This window comes from Hippocampus zosterae, chromosome 3 (assembly GCF_025434085.1).
Source record: "Hippocampus zosterae strain Florida chromosome 3, ASM2543408v3, whole genome shotgun sequence".
Classification (NCBI taxonomy): Eukaryota; Metazoa; Chordata; class Actinopteri; order Syngnathiformes; family Syngnathidae; genus Hippocampus; species Hippocampus zosterae.
Genome location: NC_067453.1, coordinates 13,365,442 through 13,392,195, shown reverse-complemented (window position 1 = coordinate 13,392,195; position 26,754 = coordinate 13,365,442). Strand labels below are relative to the sequence as shown.

Below are 26,754 nucleotides of genomic sequence, written 5' to 3'. Positions count from 1 at the left end.
CCCCCCCCTTCATAAATCCGTTGGCGGTGGTCTGCCTGAACTATCCGACACAGTGTCGGTGTCAGTGCAGCTGTTATTGGGGCCAAGTTGGCAGCTGGCGGCGCGCGCGGCGAAACTCGGTCTCGTCTCGTCTCTCTTCGCTCGAACTGTGGAATTATGAGCACGGCACAGGCTGCATCTGTCGCCCTGTCCTGAGCCCGTGTCCGTTCCACGCCGTGAGAAATTTACATCGATCATGATGGAGACCGCAGTCCGTATTTTTTTGCTCTTACTCCTCCACCAGGTAAGAATGCGAGCGCGGGTATGTTTGTCTTCAGTTGGCGATCTCTTTACAAGTTTGTTCCGAACATGCACAAAGCCAATGATGCTTTGGGCTATCGTGTACACGTTCACCATGTCACCGCAACTTCTCACGGTCACAGCAGGTAAAAGCTTTATCTGCATTCTGTATTAACAATCAAACCAGAACAAGAGATGTGGATGCGTAAATTAGAGTGAGCGTGCGCAGCTCCTTGGTCCTCAGCCCTTGGCCGCCAGTCACATCTATATTCCACTCAGACACCAACTTGAACGTTCCTTTGCCTCTTTCTGGCACGGGGAAAGAGAAGGACCAAGTGAGTGAGGGGGCGAGGGCTGTCAAAAGAACCAGAACCAGGGAGTTATAGCTGGCTACTGTATTTGTTGCACCCCTTGGGTATTTCATTCGCTCCTCAACGAAAGAGTCTCTTGGGATGCTGAATAAAGACTTCATTTTCCACTGTGATGGAGTCGCTCTCCTGTTTGATCTGATCTTAAAGTAAGTACATAAATAAATAGGAAAAGGCACCCCGAGTTGTTTTTGGAGAGGTATTAATGTGACGGCAGCGAAAAACAGAGTTGGCCTCAGTTTTAAAAGTTCAATTCTGAGGTTGTCTTGCTTGACAATGACCACTGCCCTGACCTTTGACCTCCTAGCTCATAGTTTGGCATACACTATGGCGATCAATGAAACACTTTTTCATGCTCTGGTAAAACTATACCTGCACTCCACGGACACCAACAATCCAAATGTCTTCTTCTTTGACAAATGTCTTATTGTTTGACAAAAATGTTAGTTTTGATTTTGTCAGAGAAACCGGAGGCTTTCAAAGCAGAAATCTTCTTGCATACTCATGCGCATCGTACGAGCATGAATAACAATGAACTGCATACACTGTTTATTATTGTTCACTTTTTTGAACACGTCGATCAACTTTGTCGAAACATTTGTGGAGATCAAAAAGGAGCTGGGTTCTTTTTATTCCTGCAATACATATACATGACATGGAATGGGATGTACCTAAAATCCACTTCCCAGAAACACATTTCAATAGGCTCAATAGTAGATACAGTACACCTGATCCATTTTTTTTGTGGTGTACATTTGTAAGACACCTGTTGAACATTGTTTTACATGACTGCACATTGTACTTAATTTTATAGCTCAAGAGTGTAAATAGAAACTGTAAGATCCTTGATAAATCTGCATAATTCCCCAGTAAATCTGATCATTACATGAATCATTTACACAATCACTTCAGAGCTCTGCAGTCTACATCGTCACATTTTTTGCATTGGCGTTGACAAAATGCATGCAAATACTCTTCCACTTGCACCAGGATTGCCAACTTGGTGTCTTCTTTCACAAAGCATATCAATACTGGGTAGTTAAAATGGGATCAAAGGAGATTATTTATAGAATCTATTATTGTAAAGTCCCACTGCAAAATAAGCCTTTTACACATGTTTTCATCTTCTCTGTATGAATCCTTGTTTTTTTCCAAATGAAAGGCTTAATAGTTTCACAGCGCGGAGCGCCGGTTCGGAAAATGCTCAGCACAGCTGGGAGCTGCAGGTGGAAGAATCTTTCCCACCTCTCTTTTTTTTTACCCTTCCGAGCCCGACTGCGATTCAAATTTATTTACCCCCTTTTGTTCATCTTGCTTACCGCATTAATGTTTCACATTTTTAAGACTTTGTGATTTTAATCACAGTTTAAATCCTGCGCTTGTACTTTGCCTTTGGAAGATATGCACTTCATCGGCATGTTGTTCAATGGGCTGTTAAAGGTCCTGTTTGAGGCATTGCATGCACAGCGAGTGGAGAGAAATGGAGTGTGTGATGGGGAAAGAATAATTCAAAACAGTTACTCTTGGATGGGGCCGGCGACATGACACAAACATACAACTGTATACCAAAAACACTCACTCTTCATTATGGTACGGCTTCCTTCCATTTTGTCTTGTGCTGGATTTTCATTGCATGGTTTAAGTGACACAAAGATATAAATGTACAGCTACCAATGCGACCGTGGCGTCATCGGACAGATCCGTGATACCGATGTGAGTCTGATGTCATCAAAAATGCAAATAATGTACATGGCGAACAGAAGAAGCAAATCAAAGTTGCATGGGCAATTAAAAAAAAAATGCCCACGGCAGCCAGTGGGTTGATGCTGAGATTACCTGCTGTGTGCACATTTCACCTGTTGAGAAAGTACAGAGCTGTTGGTTATGGGGCACATGAAGGTACATGCAAATGTACAAGTGCCGGAAAGTGTAAATGTGTTAATCCTGGCTAAGAGGCTGTTCACAGTGCTACAATCAATGCCTAAAAAATCATTTGCCTGGCCGCATCTGGAGCAGCAGGTACGACTGTGAATGTGCATCTAGTTTTGAAACGGTTACTTTGTCATTTTTATATCTATTTGCAGCCATAAATTACAGCCTTTTTCAAATGACAAAGAGGGATGTTGAGTCAATACGTGCACCTTCTGCTTCTCTGGAGTTTCCCCACTATGAACCTCATCCATGTAACCATGCCTTGTCGGTGACAGGTCACAATGAATCATTTTTGCCACAACCTCTGGCAGCTTATTCCTCCCGAGAAGACTTGTGTGTGGGATCTGTGTCCTTTCAGTCCTGCGGTCTACCCATGTGCTTTTTTTACTCCTGTTTTTTTTTTCTTAATAATGGGGACTGTTACACAGGAACAATGAGATGAGCTCCAAAGGCGTACGACAATGCTAATGAGAAACACCAGTCATTATGGTGGGATGAGTTCTTTCATCCATCCTTTCAACTAACTCACCTCTACACATACAGTAGTGTGTATACAGTACTGTGCATCACCCAGAATTGCCTTTGATATATATATATATATATATATATGTAATGCTATAATGTAAAGACAAGTCTTTACATATATGTATGTTAAATTGTTTACAACTATTAACTCATTCACTCCCAAAGACGTTTTTAAACGTCTTTTCAGACTTGGTCCAGAATTGGTTGGTACTGAATGAGTTAACCAAAGAGATGTCAAAACAAGGTACCCTCCTAAAAATACGGTGTGCTATTTATTGTGTGCTGTGCACATAATATATGCGTGATTTAAGGCTCTGCTGCATGCTCTTGTGCTCAGGATGGCCAGTTGGTATTTAACAGTACAAAAAAAAGAATGAATGCTGAATGGAACAAAATTTAAATAAAGTGTTGTACTGATTAGATAAATGTTGCCTGGAAGAGTTAAGTCAATGTGGAGTGCTATATAGATCCAGCTTAACTTCCTCTAGCTAGTGAAATCGAAAGCCAACCGACACTGTGACAACAGTAGATTTCTGATTTCTTAGTTTTCTTTGTGTAATCCCTACTCACCATGTCTGACCTACGCATCATTGTTTTTCAATGTCAACATGTTTATGTGTAAAAGTAAGTAGGTAAATAAATAAATAAACAAAAGACCTTTTTGCAACACAGCTAAGAGGTGTGCAATGAATTGATTATCCTGGCCGTTCCTTGCATATACAATACGTTTTTCCTGTGTTGACAGGAGAGCTGTAACTTGGGTTGATGTTTAGCCGCAGTTTTCCTTACGAGAGTGCTTGAGCATCAGTGAGCTGTGCTACACTATAAGGTCAAACGCTTTCTTAACTCAATGCGGGAGGTGTGACCTTTTGAAGTAAAAGAAAAAAATAAAAACACTTCTTCCATCTTGTACCCTTTGACAAAGCTACCTCTACCACCTGAGGGAGGGAGTAAATGGATGAGCGGAGAAGGCGGAATGAAGACGGCGAGAGTCGTGATTAAAGTAAACATGTCCCCTTAGCGTTCCACTAGAATATGCTGGAAGTGGCCTAATTATGCAAAACGCCAATGGAAATTGCGCATTGAGATCCTAAAACATGCCAAGGGAGAGGGGAAAAAAAACCAACAGAGAAAAAGCTGGCTGGATTAATGGCTTATTTGTGAGGAACCATAGGAGAGGACATGGAGGATTTTAAATTCATGTGTGACGGACAGAGCAGTGAAATGCCGCGCTGTTGCTCCAGTTGATCACGCTTTCATCTCAGGTCATTGTCCTCTTGTCAGTTTTGTTGTCAGACAAGCACATGAACAAGCCCCCGATAAAGGTGACATACTGGAGAAGCCAAAGTAAAGAAAAAGATGAAATGTAATCCTCCCCTGAAAATGTGTGTGAGACATAGATTCTTGCTTCGCACCCCTTTCGCCGTCTCACACTTTTGTCCCCTTCAGCCACCTGTGACAAACACCCCCTGTAATCCATTGCACATATTCATGAGGCGCTCACCCTCTCTGTTAGCCTGTCTTCTTTGCGCATCCAGCCAGGTCACCCCCCCCCCCAACCTCCACCCCACTCTTCTCCTGCAACATGCACAAGTCTCCATTTGGCAGGTGGCATTTTTGTTTTTGTTTTTAAACCATGCTTTTTTTTCATTCTCTCAATGCTATGTTTGGTGTGCGTAAAGCTGCCAGCGACACGCTAGGACTATTTCTGTAAAATACTTCCGTTTGGGGCAAATCTATGATTAAATACATTTTTCAAAGAATACTTGAAAATAGTTTTGACGCAAGATTGTTATTTTGAGCTGCTTCTTTTATATTGAACAGTAAAATGCCGTCCAAAGGTGGTGTGCCCTGAAAGGGTGTTGATCAACCTTTCAGTAGGTGATGTCATCAGAGATCATTGGATGCCATCTGTAATCAATCAAACAGAGATGGTTGCGCAACAATTATTTGAACATAACTCATCAAATTCTCAAGGATCAATTAATCTATTGCTGTGCCCAGCCTGAGCTCAAACTTAACGATTGACCCATTAAGTCTACCAAAGTTAATATTAGGGTGTAGTCTTCCTCAAAGTTGCACACTGTACCCACTGACCTGTGTATGCCACCTCTCATGAATTAATCCACTGTGATTGTTTAATTTTCCTCGTATTAATTTTCCATTCCGTACCAAATAGTTCTGACTGTGTTATTGGACAGATGATTCAGGGTTCATCTCAAGTGCAAATTCTGACTTGAAGAAAGTAAACAGGGCTTAATTTGAAAAGCGTGCGCTAGCCGAGAATGATAAATCTTATCTTTGAAGCTTGAGATAATAGCTAGATGCATCATTATCACCTTGACTTTAAAGCTGCAGTGTGCCTTTTTTTCAGGTGTGAATGTGACGGTGATGTGAATGCTTTTGAAGGCAACACTCTCACTTTTGCATTCTCTCCCGCACTTTGTTCGGCAAGCGTCTCTGTGAAGCAATCACATCCTTCTCTGTTGTTAAACAGAACTGAGCACTCAAGAAATCACTCCAGCACACCCATTTCATCCACTTGTTTGTCTCCACAGTGTTTCTCAGCAACCCCCCACCCCCATCTCATTATCTTTGTCAAATCTAGCCCACAATCACATCTTTTGAAAACATATCTCAATGTTTTGCTTGGTAGAATTGTCACATAGCTGAATAGTTTTTACAACTCATTTCGACATGTGCTTTTCTCTATCACATCTTAGTTGCTTATCTCTATCCAACTCTTAAAACTGTCTTTCCTCCCTACATGCTGTACCGATGGTGTAGCCTAGATGGCAACAAAGTGCAAGTTATTATTTGCAAGCCTTGACCAGCATAGGTGGCACTCAAAGATCAGTCGACTATACAATTTAAAATGATTGATATGAAGTGTGCACGTATTGGCGCAGTTTTATTTTTATGCATGTACAAGACCAAATGGCTGTCAGGGTAAGTGAACTGGACGCTGAGTATACACATCAGTATATGAGTCGGTAAGAATAGGGGGGGGGGGGGCGCAATTAGCATAGCACTTTCCACTCCATGTCAGCATGTGAGGGGAATAAAAGAGGTTTTAAAGGGCTTTTTCTGCTGCCATAAGTTCAGCTGTCATCAAAATCGTTTTATATGCAGTTTTATGGAGTTGTATTCATTGATTGAATTTTGAAGTTACTCTGTCTGCACCAGTAGAAATTTGTTTCTTCAACTTTTAGACATCAAAGTTTATGTGGTTTTAAATGTCTCTTTTGAATTTTGTCCAACTGGGACATAAAAGTTTGGCTGATTGCTCCCTAAAAATGACCTAAACTATGCTGGTGAGAGAGTAATCTTTATGAAGTGACAATACAGAAGCAATTTGTTGGATTTATCCAAGGTGCAGACAGACAGATTCTGAGCTCTGTACGTGTGTGGTGTTATTTTTTGTAGACAATGCAACTTTACTGTACTGAATTTAAAAGGAATGAGAAGACATACTTCCACTGGCCGGGAAGCAAGTTGGCACAACAGCGCAAACACCCGTAAACCAACAGTGCACGTCTTTAAAAATACAAAAAGAAAGAAAAAAAAACTCCACCTGTGTGCTCCAGTTAGACCGACATGAAAATAAGGTCCAGTGTGTTTGCTTCAGGACAGTGATGGTTATTAACATATGCAAAGGAACTGTGTTAGATTGAACTTGGATGTTAAGTTTTCACAGACATGATCCACAGACGTGTTAATATCTTTGATTACACTTGTCTTGTTTCTTTTTCACCTGTCACTTTTTCACTGGAAGTATTTTATTGTCCAGTCAGTCACCATAACTACCAGTGCATGTCAGGTTCAACTGTATATTTTCCTTTCTGCCTGTACAGACTAACACTTTGAGCAAAAGATAACACTTTAAAGAGATACTTGTCAAAAGGAGAGTGGCCCGAGAAACTCCATGAACAAATTTGTATTGCAGACCTCAAGCTATTGCATCATAAATTCAAACTATTAAAATAAGCAGGTGCATCTGGAGGGATATCAGTCAACGGGCTACAATTTCTCAGGGAAGAATATGGGAGCAGTACTGATAGTCAAGATGAGTCTGGCTTTGGGAGAGCCCTATTGAGGGGAGTGCCCTCATCTCCATATATCAATGAGAAAGACTACATTTGAAATTATCCTTTTTTTCCCCAAACAATTTAAGTTGTCTTATAGACTTGGAATCAGACCCTCTTTGTAACTCAACCCCTTGAGACATGACCTTGCGAAGGGTGTCATTCCGTCATGATTATCTGAGCACTGCACAGAATAGATTTGATTTTCATCAGATTACATTTGTTCTCTGTGACATTCTCTTTGCATGCTTTCTGGACACAATTTTCCACTCAGGTGGCCCCCATACAGACGCCTTGCATTTATCATGCTACACGTGTTGTCTTGCAGTTATCACAGCATTTATGGTTATAGCCTCCCTGAGGCTATCCAAATCTAAAGAAGACTTTTCTACATAAAGTCCCACCGCAAATTGTGCACCACTGACATGTGATTGAAACTACATAAGTTAGAACGAGTCTAATGACAAAACAGACCTGGAATTGGGATTTTGGGAACCAAAGCCACACTCAAAATTGATTACACTCTCTTCTTTTATCCTAAAAAAAACCTTCCATTTTTCATTCTTTAAGAATCTGCAGTAGAACAATATGAATTTTAACAGACTGCAAAAATTTGAAACTTGACCTTTAAGATTAAGATTTTCTTTATTTGTTTTACAGACAGATGCGCTCATTGACCTCATGTTACCGCGCAAGGGTTGCTAATAGCATTTTGTCAGAGAGACAATAAATCGATGTGTTTGGGTCGGACTTCATTCATAAAAAAATATTTAACACCGAGATAAAAGTTAGGTTTCGTGAGTAAATAGGAAAAGAAAAACAACTTCCAAAATCTAACAATGTCATCATTTTTTTCTTAGCTTTTTGTGGCGATGGTGAAACCACGCATTTCCCAACATGCTTGTAAATAGCTGTATATAATTGTATGACATATACATTCAAAGGTTGGCTTAAGCAGTGAACCAGTAGTTGGGTGTCTGGACATGAGCTTTGGCCGATATCAGCTCGTGAATGAATGTGCATTCTGGTACCGCTTGTGAAAATAAAATAAATGAACATTGGCAACTGTCTCATCTTTAAACACAAATGAGGGTGTTAAATTATTTTTATTTTATTATTATTTAAAACTAAACCAGGCAGGTTAAGGGTCTTTGCCCATCCATCCAGCCATTCTCCGATCCACTTTATCCTCACAAGGGTCGCGAGGGGTGGGGGTTGGGGGGTGCTGGAGCCTATCCCAGCCGTCTTCGGGCAGTAGGCGGGGGACACCCTGAACCAGTTGCCAGCTAACCAGAGGGGGTGTTTGTTTTTGTTTTTTTCTTGGTGGGGGGGGGGGGGGGGGTGCTTACAAACCTGCTCACATGACCAGGGAGCAGGAATAGTGTCAAAACTACTTTTATCCCAAAAGACCAAAAAGGCAAACATAGTATTGGCATGTATCAAAATACGAGATTAACAAAGTCCAGGACCAATGTTCATTCTAACATTGAACAAACTCACAACTAAGGAAAAATGAATTACCAAGACTCCTAACAGCAACATACAACAACAGAGACAATTAACCAACAAAGACAGAAAGAAATCAGGTAACTAAATACAAGAAAACTGATGAGACAATGAGGGACACCCGGACAAAACTCGAGTGGCAAAGAGATCTTGTTGGTAAACCCCAGTAAATGAGCTGTCGAGATCATGTGGAACAAAAAAAACAAAAAAAAAACTAAAAGAGCAGGACATTAAAAAGTACACACACACACACACACACACACGCACACACACAGACACACAGACACACACACACACACACACACACACACACACACGAAGCATGACAAACCTAACTACATCTCATCAAAACACAGGTCATGTAAGCCAAAGTGTTGATTCTATTATTTATTTTTATTTCCATGTACCGGTAATTGTTTTCAATGTCATGAGCACCAATGATATATTGCTTTCACTGTGCATGTGGAGGATGTTGTGACTGTTCTTTTCTTGTTAGAATGTAGCATTAGCCAAAACGCTAAGGACTATGGGAGCAAACAGTAAGACAGTGTATGATTTACTTTTCTTCAAATGTCCAATAATGGCCTTAAGAACACATTTAAAATTTATGTTATTTTGTGTGAAATGATTTGAGGTCATTTCAGTCGGGAGAGCCTGCTCATGGTTGAACTTAACCGTGAAACACATGTGATTTCACTGCCCCACTGCCTTTCTTGTGTATTCTTGGCACACCTGTTCCCTTTCTTCATTTCTGCTTCCTGAGATTGTTGCCCAAATTGACCCAACAACCTCAATTTGGTGTTGTTACCTTCAGAGATCAACACTTATGGCAACATTAACCATACATGACAAAACAAACTATTCTAAATTCAACACAAACCACATCTCCTATTTGAAAAGAAAAAGAAAAAAATACAGCCAGCTTATCCTTTTCCAGGCCTTAACGGTCATAACAATCACATTACCTTCAGTATACTGTACTTCTGAATATGTTTTCAAAATGTCATCATTTGTTGTTGTTGTGCCTTTCAAATCTTACTGGTTGAAGACACTGAGATAAAATGTCTTATGAAATGATGTTACACTGTATAACTTTGGTATCCAGCACCATAAAAGTGAAATATGGCCTGCAAGCATTTCTCTCGCGTACATTTAGGCTGACCGACCTCGCTCTCATTGCTTGTCCATCACTCGGGCATGTATCCCTCAGCTCATTAGTTGCCATCACACAACATCCACCTTTGTGCAATTTTCACACGTGGCTGCACTCATCCACTCTGTCGGTGAAAAGAAGGAAATGTGTTTCTTAGGTGAAAGCTGGCTGCTGTCAGCTCCTCTATGGGACCTGACATCTGCTTAGAATTTTGATCCAGCTGTGAAAGTTCAAGTCACAGGCACACAGAAAAAAAAAAAAAACTTTTCCTCTGCTCCTCTTCTCCGTTTTATCCATTCATCCATTACTCCTTATCCTGTCCATGGCAACAGGAAGGCTGGAGTTGGCCTGTTGGTTATACGCAGCACTGCTCACCTGTCAATTACAGTACAGATGCTGACATTCAGTTTCCCATGGTACAGTTAAGATGAGTCTTGCACTTCCACTGCAGTGTGTGTAGGCAGGAATGCTTAAAAGCTGTGTCAGCTCTGTGAATTATGTGACCCCATACCAGTCTTGTGTATATCACCTGAAGGCGATACTTCAGTAAAAGTGGTCGAATGTTATTCAGGTAAAAGGCTTAATGTAGCTGACATTTGGTAAGTATCAAAATTAGGATTCTGATATGTCATTTATTGGAACCAAAAATACAAGTATTGAGCGGTGAGCATTTTAATCATGTTTTCATTTATCCATCCAATTTCTGAACAGCTTCATCCTCACAAGGGTCTCGGAGCGTGCTGGAGCCTATCCCAGCCGTCATCGGGTAATAGCTGCGGTACACCATGAACTGGTTGCCAGCCAATCGTAGTGTTTTCATTTATTTTTAAAATATTTCATCCATTTAGTGTACTTCAGTGGTGTCGTTCAAGAATAGTGTGTTGACTGGATGAGTGAGCAATGTTAGCCTGGCTATCACGTGACGCTGGTGTCTGCTGACCTCAGAGGGAAGGACCGACAGATATATAAAAAAATATACAGTATTTTACTGTGGAAATGTGTCATCAAAGTTGCCAGAAATGTAAATGATCAAGTAAAGTACAAAAAATGTTACTTAAGTTGAGTAAAGTATTAATAATAATCATAATACATTTTATTTAAGCATACTCAGGGACACTTTACAATCAAAAGCAAAAACAATAAAACCACAGATAAAATTATAAATAAAAGAAGAGATACATTTAAATTGAATATGCAATTTTGAATGGGTGGGTTTTGAGACGGTATATGAATGTGGGAAGAGAATCAATATTACGGATGTTGGGTGAAAGTCGTGGGTATTCATACTCCTACACATACATACAAGTCGTGTAACTCACCCGATGATCAAACCAAGAAAATCAACATGCCTTCATACAGTGCATTATGCTGACAGTGGCTGCAAATAAGAAATGCCTTAAGAATCCCCATTGTGTCACGATCCACAGGATTTTTAAAAGAGCCATTTTGTTGGCTTTCATTTCACTTCAGTCTTTTGTATAGAAGCATACCACTGTGACCAGCATCCCGTGAATGTGTGCTGAAACGACTGCTTGGGTTGGTCATTTTGGTACCTTTTGCGATGGAAACAGAAGAAAATGACTGAGCCAAACAATCCTGCTTGGTGGAAATAAGACCATAATATTGCCATTTTTTGTGCATATTTTATACCTTACGTTTCATTAAATCTTGCAAGACTTGAGAAATGTTATCTTGTGTTTGCGCATACATTTTATTATGTTCCTCAGCCTGGAAAATGCTCATGTTGATCACTCAGTAAAGATATTAAATGCACAAGCTCCATTTTTCTTCACTGAAACTCAGTGTTGCGATATCCATGAATTGCACTTTAAGCAAAAGATATTTTGTACACAGACTGCAGCAATGCACACAGCAAACTGGAAACGGAAACTACAGTATAACAATACTCAGAAGCATACATTCCTTGTGAAAAGCAACTAATATGACTGCAACTTACAAAGTCACTTGGTTGGGAAACTTTTCTTTCTCCTGCAGAATGTCTTTGCTCTTTTATAATACCCACCGTTTGGCAAAGCAGCTGGAACTGTTGTGAAAGCGCGATATAAATAAAGATGTATTGTAGTTTCTTGTACTATATGTTTCTATGACGTTAATACTGCAGAGCATGGATGTCTAACTCATATTTATCTCGGGCCACTCAGTGCTTCCAGTTTTCCGCAGATGGTGAAACCAAATCAATGTTTATCAATGATGTCCCATTGTATGAAATCAATATATAGATTATTAGTTTTGTTGTTTTTGTCTGATTGGACGCTCTAAATTGTCCCTAGGTGTGAATGTGAGCGTGGATGGTTGTTCGTCTCTGTGTGCCCTGCGATTGGCTGGCAACTGATCCAGGGTGTCCCCCGCCTACTGCCCGAAGACGGCTGGGATAGGCTCCAGCACCCCCCGCGACCCTAGTGAGGATTAAGCGGTTCAGAAAATGGATGGATGGATAGTTTTTAAATCAGAAGTCATGGATAGTAGCAAACTACGATTAAACTTCTACTCAATTAAAGTTCAAGTTACTGTCGAAAGGGTAAAAACAAATTCTACATCCATCTATGTCTCTCTCTCTGTCGCTATCTCTCTCTCTCTCTCTCTCTATATATACATATATATTAGAGATGTCAGTTTAGCGCGTTTTTATTGGCATTAATTTAAATGAATTTTAACGGGATTAAATTTTTTCTCGCGAGATTAACGCGACACACATCACAAGCGGATGTTACGTTGCTCTATAAATACACTAGAACAAAAAAACAAGCACACTGCAGAAGTCCACGCCCATTTCTGTTTTGCCAGCCACACCGAAAACGGATACTTAAAGAGTTTATGAATGGAAAGTTCGCTTTTAAAAAGTTGCCCGATTGCTCCACTGACAAGACCAAAGTTATCTATTCTTCTCTCTCTCTGTATCATACAGGTATACGATGTATGCCACTGACATGATTGTTACTCGTTTGGAACTATTTTGTGTGGAAGGTTACAGTGTTCTGCGTCCATATAAATAGAGCGGGTGGAGCTTCTCTTTGTTTGTCTGACAGTGGTGGCGACCTAGCGAAAATAAAACAGTCTCCAGTGTTGTCATCGAACCAAGTGTAATCATTCGAAATGAGGTCTACACAAAAACTGTACAGAGACTTCCGCACAAGAAGGACTAACACAATCAACATAGCCTGACTGTGTTAGGGGGAGTGACCCCCCTACAGCCCCCCCCCCCCCCACCTTTCAGAATGATTTGCACCAGCAGCACGGGGAAATGCGTGCGCTTTTTTTGTACGGCGGGCAGTTTTGAATACAGCGGCACATAACGAACACTGGTGTCCGGTGTCTCGTTATTCTTCAACAAACATACAGAAACAGACTGCTGTGTTCAAAGTAAACTTGAGAAAAACGAAGTATGCAACCATGGTTTAAATCTACTATAGGCTGAGTACCAGTTTACCTTAGATGTGCACTTTATAATGTTATATTGCTCTGTTTTGATTTTATAAAGCAGCTGTTGTGTGACAAAATATTGTTTTCACTGTTGTTGATGGATAGTAATATTGTGTGTGATTATGTGTGAATAACTGCTCCAAGTGAAAAATGTTTATGTAAAATTGAAAATCGAAATTGTTATTTCAGTAAATATTTGCATTTGGCACATAGAAAACTGATTCATGATTCCATGTTGATGAGAGCATTAAAATGGGGGGGGGGGGGGGGCGGGAATAGGACAAAAAATGTAAAAGGAAATTCAGAAACGATAAAAAATGTGTGAGTAATCACGATTAATTTTTTAGTCCATTTGAATTAATTATGACAGTTGCATTCTTAATTAGATAAAATCGCTTGACAGCGCTAATATATATATATATATGGGCGGCCCGGTAGTCCAGTGGTTAGCACGTCGGCTTCACAGTGCAGAGGTACCGGGTTCGATTCCAGCTCCGGCCTCCCTGTGTGGAGTTTGGATGTTCTCCCCGGCGTGCAATCACCCTGCGTGGGTTTTCTCCGGGTGCTCCGGTTTCCTCCCACATTCCAAAAACATGCGTGGCAGGCTGATTGAACACTCTAAATTGTCCCTAGGAGTGAGTGTGAGTGCGAATGGTTGTTTGTTTCTGTGTGCCCTGCGATTGGCTGGCAACCGATTCAGGGTGTCCCCCGCCTACTGCCCGGAGACGGCTGGGATGGGCTCCAGCACCCCCCGCGACCCTAGTGAGGATCAAGCGGTACGGAAGATGAATGAATGAATATATATATATATATATATATATATATATATATAATATATAATGTTGTGATTGCACTATACTAATCCTTGACTACTTGTGGCCCTCACTCCTTATTTTGTCGTTTGACACTGCTTGCTTGCTAATCCCATCACCCCTTTCGCCAGCCAACTTTCAATATTTACTCTGCCCACCTTTGCTTGTTTTTAATCACTTATTTACAGTCACTCTCTCTTTTTTTTGGGAGGAGGGGGTTAATCTATCTGCATTGCATATCAGCTCCACCAAATGATTCGTCAATAGAGCGGAACCTCTTGGGTCAAACAAAATCTGTTCCGGGATGATAAAACTGCTTTACCTCCCATAGAATATAATAATATATATAGAACCATCTGAGAAAGGATCAAACTGCACCCATTCTAAATTATGTTCTGAACTGTACAGGCAATGGGAACAGTTTAATGTTCTCAAGTGTACAAACAAGTTAACTGCCAGATCACATGAATGTAAAATCAGTGAGCTGGGTTCTCAACGTGATGCCGAGTGACGTGTGGTGACAAACATAAGAAAGGATGGTGACTGAAGGCGAGTTGCCTTGCATAAAATCTTCATACATCAAACTTTATGAACTAGCATAAAGGGCATACAGTAAAAAGAAAATAACTGGTGTTGAGCGTAAAACTCAAAATCAATAAAACAGCTGCTGAATGTGACCTTTAAAGACGGGTGATGAGGTGGCAAATATGGACAGATATGGAATTACTTTGGAGGAAAGATACTTTGATCATAGAGTCTGTTCCTTTATTATAAATGTCATCAGCCAGGTCGGTGGCACGCTTTCTCCTTTCTTACGTTCGAATAAGTTCCATTTATGGTACTATGGTTAGCGTATTCCTGGCATTGGTTGGTGACCTGTCCAGAGTTTACATCGCACTTTGCCCAAAGTCAACTTGGATAGACTCCAAGGACAAGCGCTATAGAAATTGGATGAATAGATGGTTCTCATTGATTTCTGGGAAAGCCGACACTATAGGTTGTATTTTAGTTAACGCGTGTTGTTGCACGTGACATGGGTAAGAATAGTTTGTCAGAAAGGTTACAAGACAATTGTCACAAAAGATATATTTTAAATCCAAACAACAAAAGTTTCCCCTTCAAAGTAATCCCTCGGAGTCTTGATGACCCCCTCAAGCTTGGGTAAAAAGAAATTTTAAAAATCTGATGTAACCCAGCCAGGTGAGTAGCGAGGTTGCTCCAGCATCTCTTTGTAAATGTGCTGATTGATTGGCTGTCCAACATTAAGGCAAACACTCGGTTTGAAATCTTTTCTGATATCGGTCCTGGATTTAACATGCCTTTTTTTGTTTCTATTTTTTTTTAATTTCTGTAAAAATGTTTCTGGTTTTTTTTTATGTATAATGGGTTTTGCATTACACCACTGTGCCACAACTCTCACCGCTCCTCATGCAGTGAACAAAGAAAATGCTTCAGATTCACATTGGCATGTATAGGTCATTTAAATGTAGCAATGTGGCGCTACGCTATCCGCACTCCACCTACGTAGATGGGTATTTGGTTCATAATCCTGATTACATGCCAAGTTTGGAGTTGGAGCCTCATTCCCTTCAATTATTAACATGCCACCCTTTTCATTTGAAAATGTATAAACATGTCTCTTCCTGAATGGTGGTGCATCTTTTATGATTTTAGCAAGTTCGTTTGAAGGGAAAACTTCATGGAGGGGGGGTTGCATCCTGAGTTTTGGGATGATCATAACAAATGTTGTTCTTCCGGTTAGTATTGGGAAACTACCGTATTTTCACGACTATTCGACGCATCGTACTAATGGCCGCAGTCTCATTAATGGGTGACATTTCTGTATTTTACACATACACAGGACGCACCGCACGAATGGCCGCAGTTTTACAGTGGTAAAACATACGCCAGCTTAAACATACGGCATGCATGCGCGCACTCCAACACGTTAGCTTGAAGCATACGGTAGCATGCCAAGACATACAGATAAGATAAAAACACGTTTTTAAAAAGGCAACGAAACCAGAACTGAGTTCGGGTGTATTTTATTCAGCCATCGTACAATGTTCTCACGTTTTTCGATCAATCATCACCCAGAAATCCATCAAAGTCCTCATCTTCTGTATCAGAAGCAGAGGACTGCACATCTCAGTTGTCATTGAATGCATCACATGCTAGTGTGAGTTGCTACGCATTGCCGAGCGGAAAGAAGGAGTAGCAACAGCAAAGTCAACATTTCTCTCGTGTGAAGCTTTCCCACATTTGGAAGTAAAGAACAGAGCGAAACATGGTGGCAGCGCGTGTGTGTGTAGAAAGAATTGAACAATTGTGCAAGTACCGTAATCCATCAAAAACGCTGCGTTCCCTCTCGTTGTTGCGTATTGTGGCGTAACTCGCCAAGCGCTGCCTCTCACTCTTTTGTAAAGTTGTGTTTGCCACCGATCATCCATTGTTCCCATGCCGTTTGCAACTTTACTTTGAACGCCCGGTTGATGCCAATGTCCAGCGGTTGGAGTTCTTTAGTCAAGCCTCCGGGAATAATGGCAAGCTCAGAGTTCATTTGCTTGACTTGTTTTTTCACCGCTGCTGTGAGATGGGCACGCATGCCAAAAGCATAACCGGTGGCTTTAAGTTTGAACTGAGCTTCGTAGGCGTGTCTTTTTGTCGAATTCATTTTCAGGGGTTCTTAGAAACCAAAACCGGAGTTGTTTTGCAACAATGCACATTGCCACACTCTATACAAGTGTTGGTACTGGCTTGAGGCGTCCACTTACACGCCCACCCTTCACCATTGGCGGACTAGCTTGCCTGTCCTCTCTCTCCCTCTCTCTCTCTCTCTCTCCCTCTCCATATATGTATATATACACGCCCACCCTTCCCTGATTGGCCGACTTCTTTCCCGCATGCCTGGCCACAGTCACTTCCGCCTTTTCTCTATATAAACAGCGTGTCGGCTGTCAGTCAGATTTTGGAACTCAGCGCATATAAAGGACGCTCCGCACCGTAAGGCGTCCTGTCCATTTTGGAGAAAATTTAAGACTTTTAATGGCGCCTTATAGTCGTGAAAATACGGTAGTCTGTAAAATTTAGAAGCTGACAAAGACATCACGCGGCATGAAGCTATTCGGCATTCAATTCACATAGTTGTCTGTGTGGCTGCTCAGCATCTCCCTTCAGTCTATTAGTTTAAATATGCAGAGGAAAGGAGACGGATAAAAAGGCAAGACAACAGAGAGAGCGAGACAAGCAGGAGTAATGATAACATGATAAAAAAAGGGTGAGATGAGCGGAAAGAGGAAGCAAGTTGTTCAAAAAGAAAGAAAAGAGACGGAATTCGAGAAGATGGAGCTCTGTCGAAAGACGAATGCACGGACAGGGTCGCTGAGTTGTGGTTTTAAAATAGGTCCTGACAGACTCATTTCGCACATGTAGATTTACCCCGGCTTTTTTTTTTCACTGGGGGAGGACAAGAGTGAACGGCCCCTTCCACTTTCATGTGGAAAATTTCTATTAATTTTCATTCGGTGTGAGTCTTGGCTGCTGTGTGGCATGATAAATTGTCTCAAAAGCAATGGCCTGTATTTGATTCCCATCAATTCCTTCACCCCATTTTACCCGAGACTGCCCTTCATCTAATCTATGGTCCTTGTATCTTCTTGCCCTCACTGCACTTGGCTCCGGATTGAAACTTCACTTCAAACTGGATTTTGGCATGTCAAATGGTTTCATGCTTTTTTTGCTTGGTAAACACAGGGCCTCATTCACCAACAGGTCATGACAACCACTTTTTTTAAAATAAATGTCACATTCTAGCACAGTGGTGCTTAAGGTGAGAGGTACAGAACCCTACCAGTTCATTTGCACGTTTACTGAACCCTTGGTTAGTGAAAAATCTAAAATGTGATTTTTTTTTTTACAAATTCAACACATTAAAAAAAGCATTTATTGAAGACAGAAAAAGGTAAATAAAATGACATGTCATGTGGATAGTTGTTTCTAATTGTATGACATAGTGATATGACAGTGATAAGGTGACGACTGAGCCACATAAATTTCCCACAGCACTGATGGGACATACAATGTAATGTGATCATCTGCAGCCAGTGATGGCCAAGCGGGCGTGTCATCACTAATTCACATGTTGAGTCGGGTGTGTCTTAATCTACATGGCTCCGTTGAACCCCTGAGACTAATTCACCGAACCCCTAGGGGGTTCGCTCGAACCCAGTTTAAGAGCCACTGTTCTAGCATTTTATCAAGACGTATTTGGCTCCTACCATCATTTTCTTATCGAGTGAAAATATCAGTGAATATTCTCTGATTATTCATCCCGTGAGGAAAATCAAAGTGTCAATGAGTACATAACGGAAAAAATATTATCATAATCTTTACTTTGTACTGTTGGTTGGATGGTGGCCCCGTGATTGACTGGCGACCAATTCATGGTCTACCCCCTTCTCGCCCAAAGTCAGTTGAGATAAGGCTCAAGCACGCCCGCAACCCTATTGAGAATAATGGACTTGTCAAACTACTTGACTTTTTGTCGTTCACGATGGTCGTGCTGTCAGACTACCAGATAAATGGCGCTGTGTGTCTTGGACCGAGCGAGATGACGCAATCAGCAGACCCTGCCCAATCGCTTCCGTCAGGATTCAATTTACCGGTGCGGGTCTGTCGGGGAGGCGGGACAAGCCGCTGTCAACAATCGTGGCGAGACGCGGCACAAAAGCAGACGGCGTGCAGGAAAATGATTGCCTTATTCCTGTGGTGAGTGACATCAGTGCAGTGGTGGGTTTTATTGATGTCGGAAAGTAACAGGCAGAAATGACGTCTACTGGCGTCAAGACGTACGTCCTCCGTCGTTTAAATTATTCAAATGCTGGAGTAACTCTGACCGCTCACGCATTTAAACGTGTTATTCCAAATATTTCAGAAACTTTACTCAAGGCCATAACCAAACATTGACTGCATGCAAACACGGTCATTTGCAGGGGTTGAACTTTTGCCGAAGAGTAAAAATGGAACTTGTACAAGTATTTGTTAATCATGAAATGATGTTGTGAACCATTGCTTTGATATCATTTTCTGCAATAAATTATTTTTTAGGTCGAGTCCTTGAGACAGTCGAGAGTTGTCATGATGATCATCCTCTTGAATTTCTCCTCACTCATACCAGGGATTGAGTTAAGAAGACCTTTGAGAAGTTTTTCCGAACATTCAATCAGGTTCTTTGCCATAAGAACAATACAGTGCTTTGGAATTCTCTTGGTTGTACTTCGGTTGAACACAACATAATCTGAGCTCAGATAGGATCTCATCCACTTCTGCCTAAATAAAAAAAGATTTTGCATTCCAGCCACACCCAATTCCAAGTTTTTATTTTTAGCTCAGGTGCAAGGAGTTTGCACGTTCTCCACATGCTCGTTTGCATTTTCACCAGGTACTCTGGCTTTCTTCTGGATTCCAAAAGCAGACGTTAGGCTAATAGCACACTCTAAATTATCCATAGCAACGGTGTGAGCATGAATGGTGACTTCTAAAATGGTCTATTTGTTCCCTACGATTGCCTGGCAACCTGTCCAAGGTGTATCCTGGATCTCACTCAAAGTCATCTGGTGCAGCCTTTAGCTCACCCATCGCCCAAATGAGGATATGTGTCATAGAAAATGGAAGGATGGAACAGTGGGTCACAAATTTCACAATGTGCATCTCACTGAAATATTCTAGTGCTTTTATTAACATGTCACGAGGTCACCACAATTTTATCTGCTGTCTAACTGAATTTTACTGGCAATCTCTTCACAACCCCGTGGAAGTAAAACAGTCCATTGCTCATGTCCCTCTGTGTTAAGAGGGCCCTGCAATAGTTGTCTCTGTAGGTCTTGTGTCTCACTATTGTGCAGAAGATTTCGAGATGCAAACGTGTGTAATTTGACTTCATGAACTACTCCGCTTAATAGTTGGCTGGAAAAGATTGGCAAATGTGTGGTTAGCTATTTATTGCCATTCAAATGGTGTCATAACTTGTGCTACCTTGGAGTTCAAATGGTGTGCATTTAGGAGTCCGTTAACAGAGGGTTGTCATTGGGCAGCATATTGTGCACACCCTGAACTGGTTGCCAGCCCATCGCAGGGCACACATATTTGGATGTCATTTGCAAAACTTTTTTGACAAGTGTCCAGTATGCTTTCATCTCATTTGTGATAGACAATCTGAGAGTTTTAAAATGCTAAATAACAGTCAACAACAAAGAAGCCTGTGCGTGTGTTTATATTGGGTGTCTTTGGTCTACAAGAGAGCGAAAGATTGTGAGCGGTGTTTTCAGTGTGGACAGAGAAGGATTTAAAGCAATCGTTTTTCCCTCCGGGAATCTCTTTGGGTGGAAACATTGGACTTTGTACATGTGATTGGAAAGTATTAACACAATTCTTTGGTAGCTGGCAATGGCAGACAACTTGTGAAAGTGCTAGAAAGGAGATCACACAAGCCCAAGTGCAAACCCTAGATGTTCTTGTCTTTCTTTTTAATTTCATTAGAAGGAAGGACTATAATATCTCTAAGTTCCGAAACAGTAGTAAACAAAAAATGAGTTACAGTAATCCCTCACTATAACACGGTTCATCTATCATTACTTTGCTTTATCACAGATTTTCTTTCCTGTATTTGTATTTTTTTTACAGAGGATTCTTTTCTGCATCCTGATTGGCTAAGAGACTGTAGACTAATGTTAACAGTCTTGGCGTCTCATCGTTGTACAGCTTGTCAAATTTTCTTCATGGCAAACCCCACAATGTCGACAAAACGTTTTGTATTGTACTTCCAAAAACTGTCAGTTGTTTGCAAGAAAACATTTATATTTCTGTTTTTAAAATGCAAGGGTCTGAAAAAAAGTTTAATCTTTGGTTTCATTTAATAGTTATTGTATTATATACGCAATAATTGTAAAAAATAAAGATGACTACTTCACAATGTTTTTTCTGGTTCAATATATATTGTTATTTTTCAAAATCATGAAAAATTATACATATCTTTTAGCCAAGTTTGCAATTAGATTAGACAGAAAGACAGACAGGCTGCGCTTTGGCCTGAGTTTGCCTCCTAGCACAGGGTTGAGCCCCATACCAATCACAGAACTGTCCCTCTTGATTATGGTAGTCTCTTGATGTATCGCCCTTTCAAGGGCACCGTGACAATAGTCAGGAAACAGACGAGTATAACCCCAACATCTAGTTACCCTTTTTAGTCTACAGCAGGGCTCAAACTGTAATGCTCTAGTTCCAAAACCCTTACCAGTCAGCTACTACTGCCCAGAGTAATCTCACACAGGCTTTTATTGAAAATTATTCTCAGTTTCCATATACAATAAATAAATAAATAAATACATAAACACAGGCTTATAGGACATGAAATAGTATGTGAATTTAAGACAGCTACAAAGCTTGACTGGCAGAATATGACTTTGAGGGACAGAATGAAGAATAAAATGAGATTTATGCCGTCAGCACATCCGTCAGATGAAAAGGCAAGAAAGGATGAGATGCAGTGGAAAGTGAATAGTAAATGACTGGATGAATATTTTATTTATTTCTTGTATTCATTAGAGGAAGGGCATATCACTTGGGGGTTTGAAATGAGAACTTCCACAAAGGTAGAATCAACATAGAGAAGCTAATGAAAAGAATGGAAGATGCATTGTTAGAAATCCATGAATATGGGAACAACGTTGTTCCCAAATCATCCAAGAGAACTAAGACAAAAGGAGCAAGCTGCATCAGTGCCACTATATGATTCCAATGAAATCCTGCCAAATAAATCAGATTCTGTTAAGAAAAAAGCATATCTGCTCAGTCTTTGCTCATTTTTTTCTGATCTTAGACTTTATCTTTCCTGCCTTTCATCACCAGCATTGTAACTATTCACTCATCTATCACCCATTTTTAGAAACACCATTATTATTTTTTTCTTTGGTCTTTTTCAAAGATGTTACACTTTCAAATTTGTCCAGAAGATAGCCACATCAAAATAAATTAGAAGCTAACTTTGCTAGTGATAAAGACAAAAGTGTAATTGCCTGGCTGCCCTGGAATTAAATACTTTCATTATCTGTAACTTTGGGGGACCCCAACCTAAATACTTCCTGCGCTGTGCTATTCTAAGCCTCAATGCAATTGTTGCTGGAATAAGTGGACCGTGTATTTGAATGTTATAACAAACTAAATGTGTTCGTTACTATTTAGCAAAGTGGTGCTCAGTGTGTGGTACTATGCCTTGAATCTTTGTTTGCAGGATTATGGGGGCAAGAGCGGTCCACAACCCCCACACAAATGTTAAAAAAAATGCAGTCAGAGAACATAAGCTGGTTTCTTTTTTTCCTGAGGGCTTCAGTGAGTCAAGCTCAGGTGTTCAGTTGAGGTCAAGGCACACACACTCAAACTCTGTGTGTGTCTCTGTTGAGCATTATTGGCTGCAAGCTGTTCGCAACATTAGAACTTTGAGAGTGATTCTTTATCCGCACAGTAGACAGAAAAATAAAGAAAAAGAATATGTGAAAATATTTTTGCAGTGGCACTGTCACGATCCTGATGGTTGTCCTTGTATGTGTGCCCTAAGATTAGCTGGCAACTAGTCCAGGTTGTCCGAAGACAGCTGGGATTGGCACCATCTTGACCACGACCGTTATCAGGATAAGCAAATTATAAAATGGATGGATGGACGGTCATGATCCTGTCCTTTTGCTTTGTTTTTTCAGTCTCTGGCTGGAGAGTGGGCGTTTCCTCATGAGCAACACCTCGTTACATAGTTGCTTATAAGAGCCATGCCATACTACTGCTGTCAGATTTTTAAGCCTTGCTCACCACTCTGTCTCCCATCAATTTCTGCACCACGTTAGTTCATAGTATTTTTCATGTACCGGTAAGTATTTTCTTGTGTATTCTCGTGCATGGAATTCTCGCGTCTTTTGAGTGGACAAGCAATTTATGTTGTTCTCGCGCCTTGCCTTTTGCAAGCGTTTTCTGTTTGTTCTCACATTTTCCATTTTTTTTTGTTAACAGCATCCTTTGTTGTCAATCTTGTGTTTGTAAATAGATTGTTGTCAAAACCTCTTATCTGTGTCTACGGTTGTGGAATTACAAATTCTGTCCTGAACTTCTCCGGAAACGTGACAGGCACTTGCCCAACTGAAACGACATATTTCTGAACTTAAAAGTAAGTAACTACCAATCTGTAAGGTATCGCCTGGCAGGGGTTTAAAAAAATAAATAAAAAAATCACTGTGAGTGGCTTTATCCATGGTTTTGGCAAAACATTCTGGAGTTCATTTTGCCCACGGCAAATCTCATAGGCTGCGACTGATCTATTTTACAATTAGAGACTGTGTTCAAAGGCTCCGTTCCAGCACATACCTCACATTTACCTGACAATAACATAAAGATGACTGTTGTTTAGTGCCATGACATTTCTAACAATTTTTGACTAAGCTACTTTCACCCCTCCTTTCTGGGCTGAGCTCGCAACCACAGAAAGTGTGCTGCTGCTCTCTCTTATATAGATTAATGCTGTGATGGAAGTGGCTAGGCTTGGTGCCGGTGTGTGAGAGGCGTGTGACTGATGGTATTAACCATCACAACGACGGGGGCGAGCGGGGTTGAATGTGGGTGTTGAGCAGTGACTGATGGAACAGTCTGTTGCTCGAGGCAAAGAATGGATGAGAAAATGTGACTGATAAAGCAAACACTTGGGCATCAAGTCTGGAAATAACTGATGTGAGAGAGGGTTGGTGCAATCGTTGACTGCAGGGGTCAAAGGGAAATGACGAAACAAGACAGGACGGCAAAGAAGGAGACAACAGGTGTTGCGAAGTAGACAAGGAAGTTGAAATGGGAGTGAGCGTCACTGAGGGTCTTAATTACAGGGAAAGGGTAAGCAGTGAACGGAACATTCCTTGGAGCCACAGCAGTGCAATGACGGATGGAAAGCATTGTGTGAGGCCATGCAGGGTGCTTTCATGCATTGGATGGATGGATGCAAGGTTCTTCCATTTGTTTCACTTACTTAGCAGTTGACATACTTTGATCCTGTGAGGAAAAATCTGAGGGCATGTCGACACACATGCACACATGTACACTCTCCACGTGAGTCTGTTATGGCCACAATTCACTCGATTCTTGCTTGTAATCGACTCCACTCGGTTCGACTCTCAGGGCATTTAAATCCCACGTCTCACAACTCCAGATACATTTCAATTCAATTTCACACTTGCCAGCTGCTACAATCTCCTAATTCAATTTGTGCTGTTTAAGGAAAGACTTGCTCTCGGAAGGAAGTTTAGCTTGCAGAGGACAAATGGCCATTTCAGTTTTGGTCAACAGGCCACAGCGTGCTTCAGAGTACAGTAAACTGCTATGCAATGGCAAACCTTTAAAACTGCATGTGAATGGCCCATGGGAGCTTATGATTGCATTTGCAGAGCTACAACAAATCAATATTTGAGAATATACTAATAACATTACACTCAAAAGAAACTGCATGAAGTCACTTCCAATTTAATAACAAATAAGAATACCGTTGAACTTGCAGGTCGAACACAAGCCGTTGGAAGATGCTGGATGCTTCTCTGATTTATTTGTATTTTGGGCAACAATTACCGTTTATGAATACAAAATGATGATCTATAAATATGAACAAACAGGTAAAACTCTCCACATCATTTTGAATATTAACTGTACAGGCAATGTGGAATGATTAAAGTAAAAAATATCTTAATAGGGGATGATTATTGTAGGTGCTAATTTGATATTGGTGGGATGTTTGCGTTCAAGACTCGTCGTTACGCTGGCTTTAAAGGTGCACCGGAATAGCACAGACAATTATTGTCCTCAACATTATTACAACATAGCTTTAAAGATGTGCAATTTTGCACGATTGATAATATTGTCTTAAAATTGGACCTATACAAACGGATTCATTGAATTGGCTGCAAATTAGGAGGAAATGATGTCTTCAGTCCGGGATCAGCGGGCAAGACTCAGTCACGTGACTCCGTGGCACCAGCCAAGGACATTTTTTTCAAATATGGATGAGTGTCCCGTCTCAGCGAGTAGTTTTAATAGCAAGACATAAGTTTAAGTCCTTTGCCTAGAAATGACTCAGGGTTTGACCAGATTAACTCCAGTCATAATAACATTGTAAGATGTAAGAACTTATCCTTGGCCGGTTGATGAATAACTCATTTTGTGGCACCTTTTCTGAAAGGCCCTTGCATGCTACCACATTGCAATATAGGGAGGAGCGACTAAGTTTGTACATGTGGACATATGCCTTTTTTCAGAATCAATTAATTTGTAATCCATTTATTTTATTGGGTTAAATCTGCAAGATGAGCTTGAATATTAAACTGGATTGGGATCATAGTTTGTGGTATATTTGCAATTAAGGGCTATATTTAAGGGCTATTTATTTAAGGGCAAGAACTAAACTGAGGCTCAGAGGGGATCGAGCCTTTTCTGTTGCTGGTCTCTCTCTCTGGAATGACCTCCCACTGAACATTCGGCAAGCCTCCTCGCTGCCCATCTTTAAAGCCCTCCTCAAAACCCACTTGGATTCTTTGGCGTTCGACTCAGCATGATTTTACTGCTTGGTGCTTTCTACCGCCTTTATTACCATTTCGTCTTACTGTTTATTGTGTATGTTAAATCGCTCCATGTACAGCACTTTGTATGCAGCGATGGCTGTTTGAAAGTGCTTTATAAATACTGTTGACTTGACTTGACTATTTTTGCTATTTGTGGCAAGGCTCGGTCCCTGTCCCCTATGAAATGCTTTGCATTTGTTTGGCACCTATTTAAACAGAATAGGAAGGTGCAAAGGTGTGTATGGGTAAAGGCATTTTTCTTTGGAATCTTTGAACTGACTCAGCCAAATGAAAACTTGGCCTTGTGCTCGACAGCATAAATTATATTCTCCAGCATGGCGTACAGTTGCAGGGTCAACCAGGCATTTGTGCCAGAAAGACAGTTTTGCGTAATTTTTGTATGTGCTGTGTTGACATTTCCCTAATGACAGTGAGCCAAACCTACATGTCATTGGCTCTTGAAGTCTCCCTCCTTGCCTCCACATCAATTGCAAACGTGTCGAGTGCTTCACTCAGGCGGACAGGTGTTGGCAGGATAGGGACAGGTTCTCAATAATCTTTGCTTCTCACCGTGAATGTGCTCACACATGCATACATGCACTATGTAAATCCACTGTCTGGAGACTTAGCCTACAGCTCTGTTGTTTGCCGTTATCAGCAAAAAACAGGGGGAGGGAGGGCTAAATATTTATTTTGGAGTGTCGTCAATCACAGAGTGAGAGCTTTTCTTGGACTTCGATTGACCTCTATTGGCATCGCTGAATGGCTGGTGGAGGATCCACTTGTGGCATACACTCAGTGTGTACCAAACATTGTATCCTTTACAACGGTAGGCTTTTCAGTACTTTTCTGTTCAAGAATATCCACAAGCTCCCTGCTTCAGAGGAAGTGGTGACTGGTATTTCCTGTTTGGAGCATAAACAGCAAAGGACTTACCGGTACCTTGAATAACATTTATCTCAAATAACATTTAAATAACATTTCGAAAGAAAAGTGTCCTGCGGCATCCTGCAATAATAG

The 26,754-nt window shown here is 40.9% G+C and overlaps 1 protein-coding gene across 1 annotated transcript in view; it reads left to right on the top strand.

Annotated features, from left to right (window-relative positions):
- The window catches only part of cdh13 (cadherin 13, H-cadherin (heart)), a 279,370-nt gene continuing 252,616 nt past the window's right edge, over positions 1-26,754 (top strand). Inside the window, exon 1 of the mRNA XM_052061852.1 lies at positions 1-283. Coding sequence (XP_051917812.1) covers positions 236-283 — 48 coding nt within the window. The 5' untranslated portion in view covers positions 1-235. The remainder of the gene's footprint in view (positions 284-26,754) is intronic.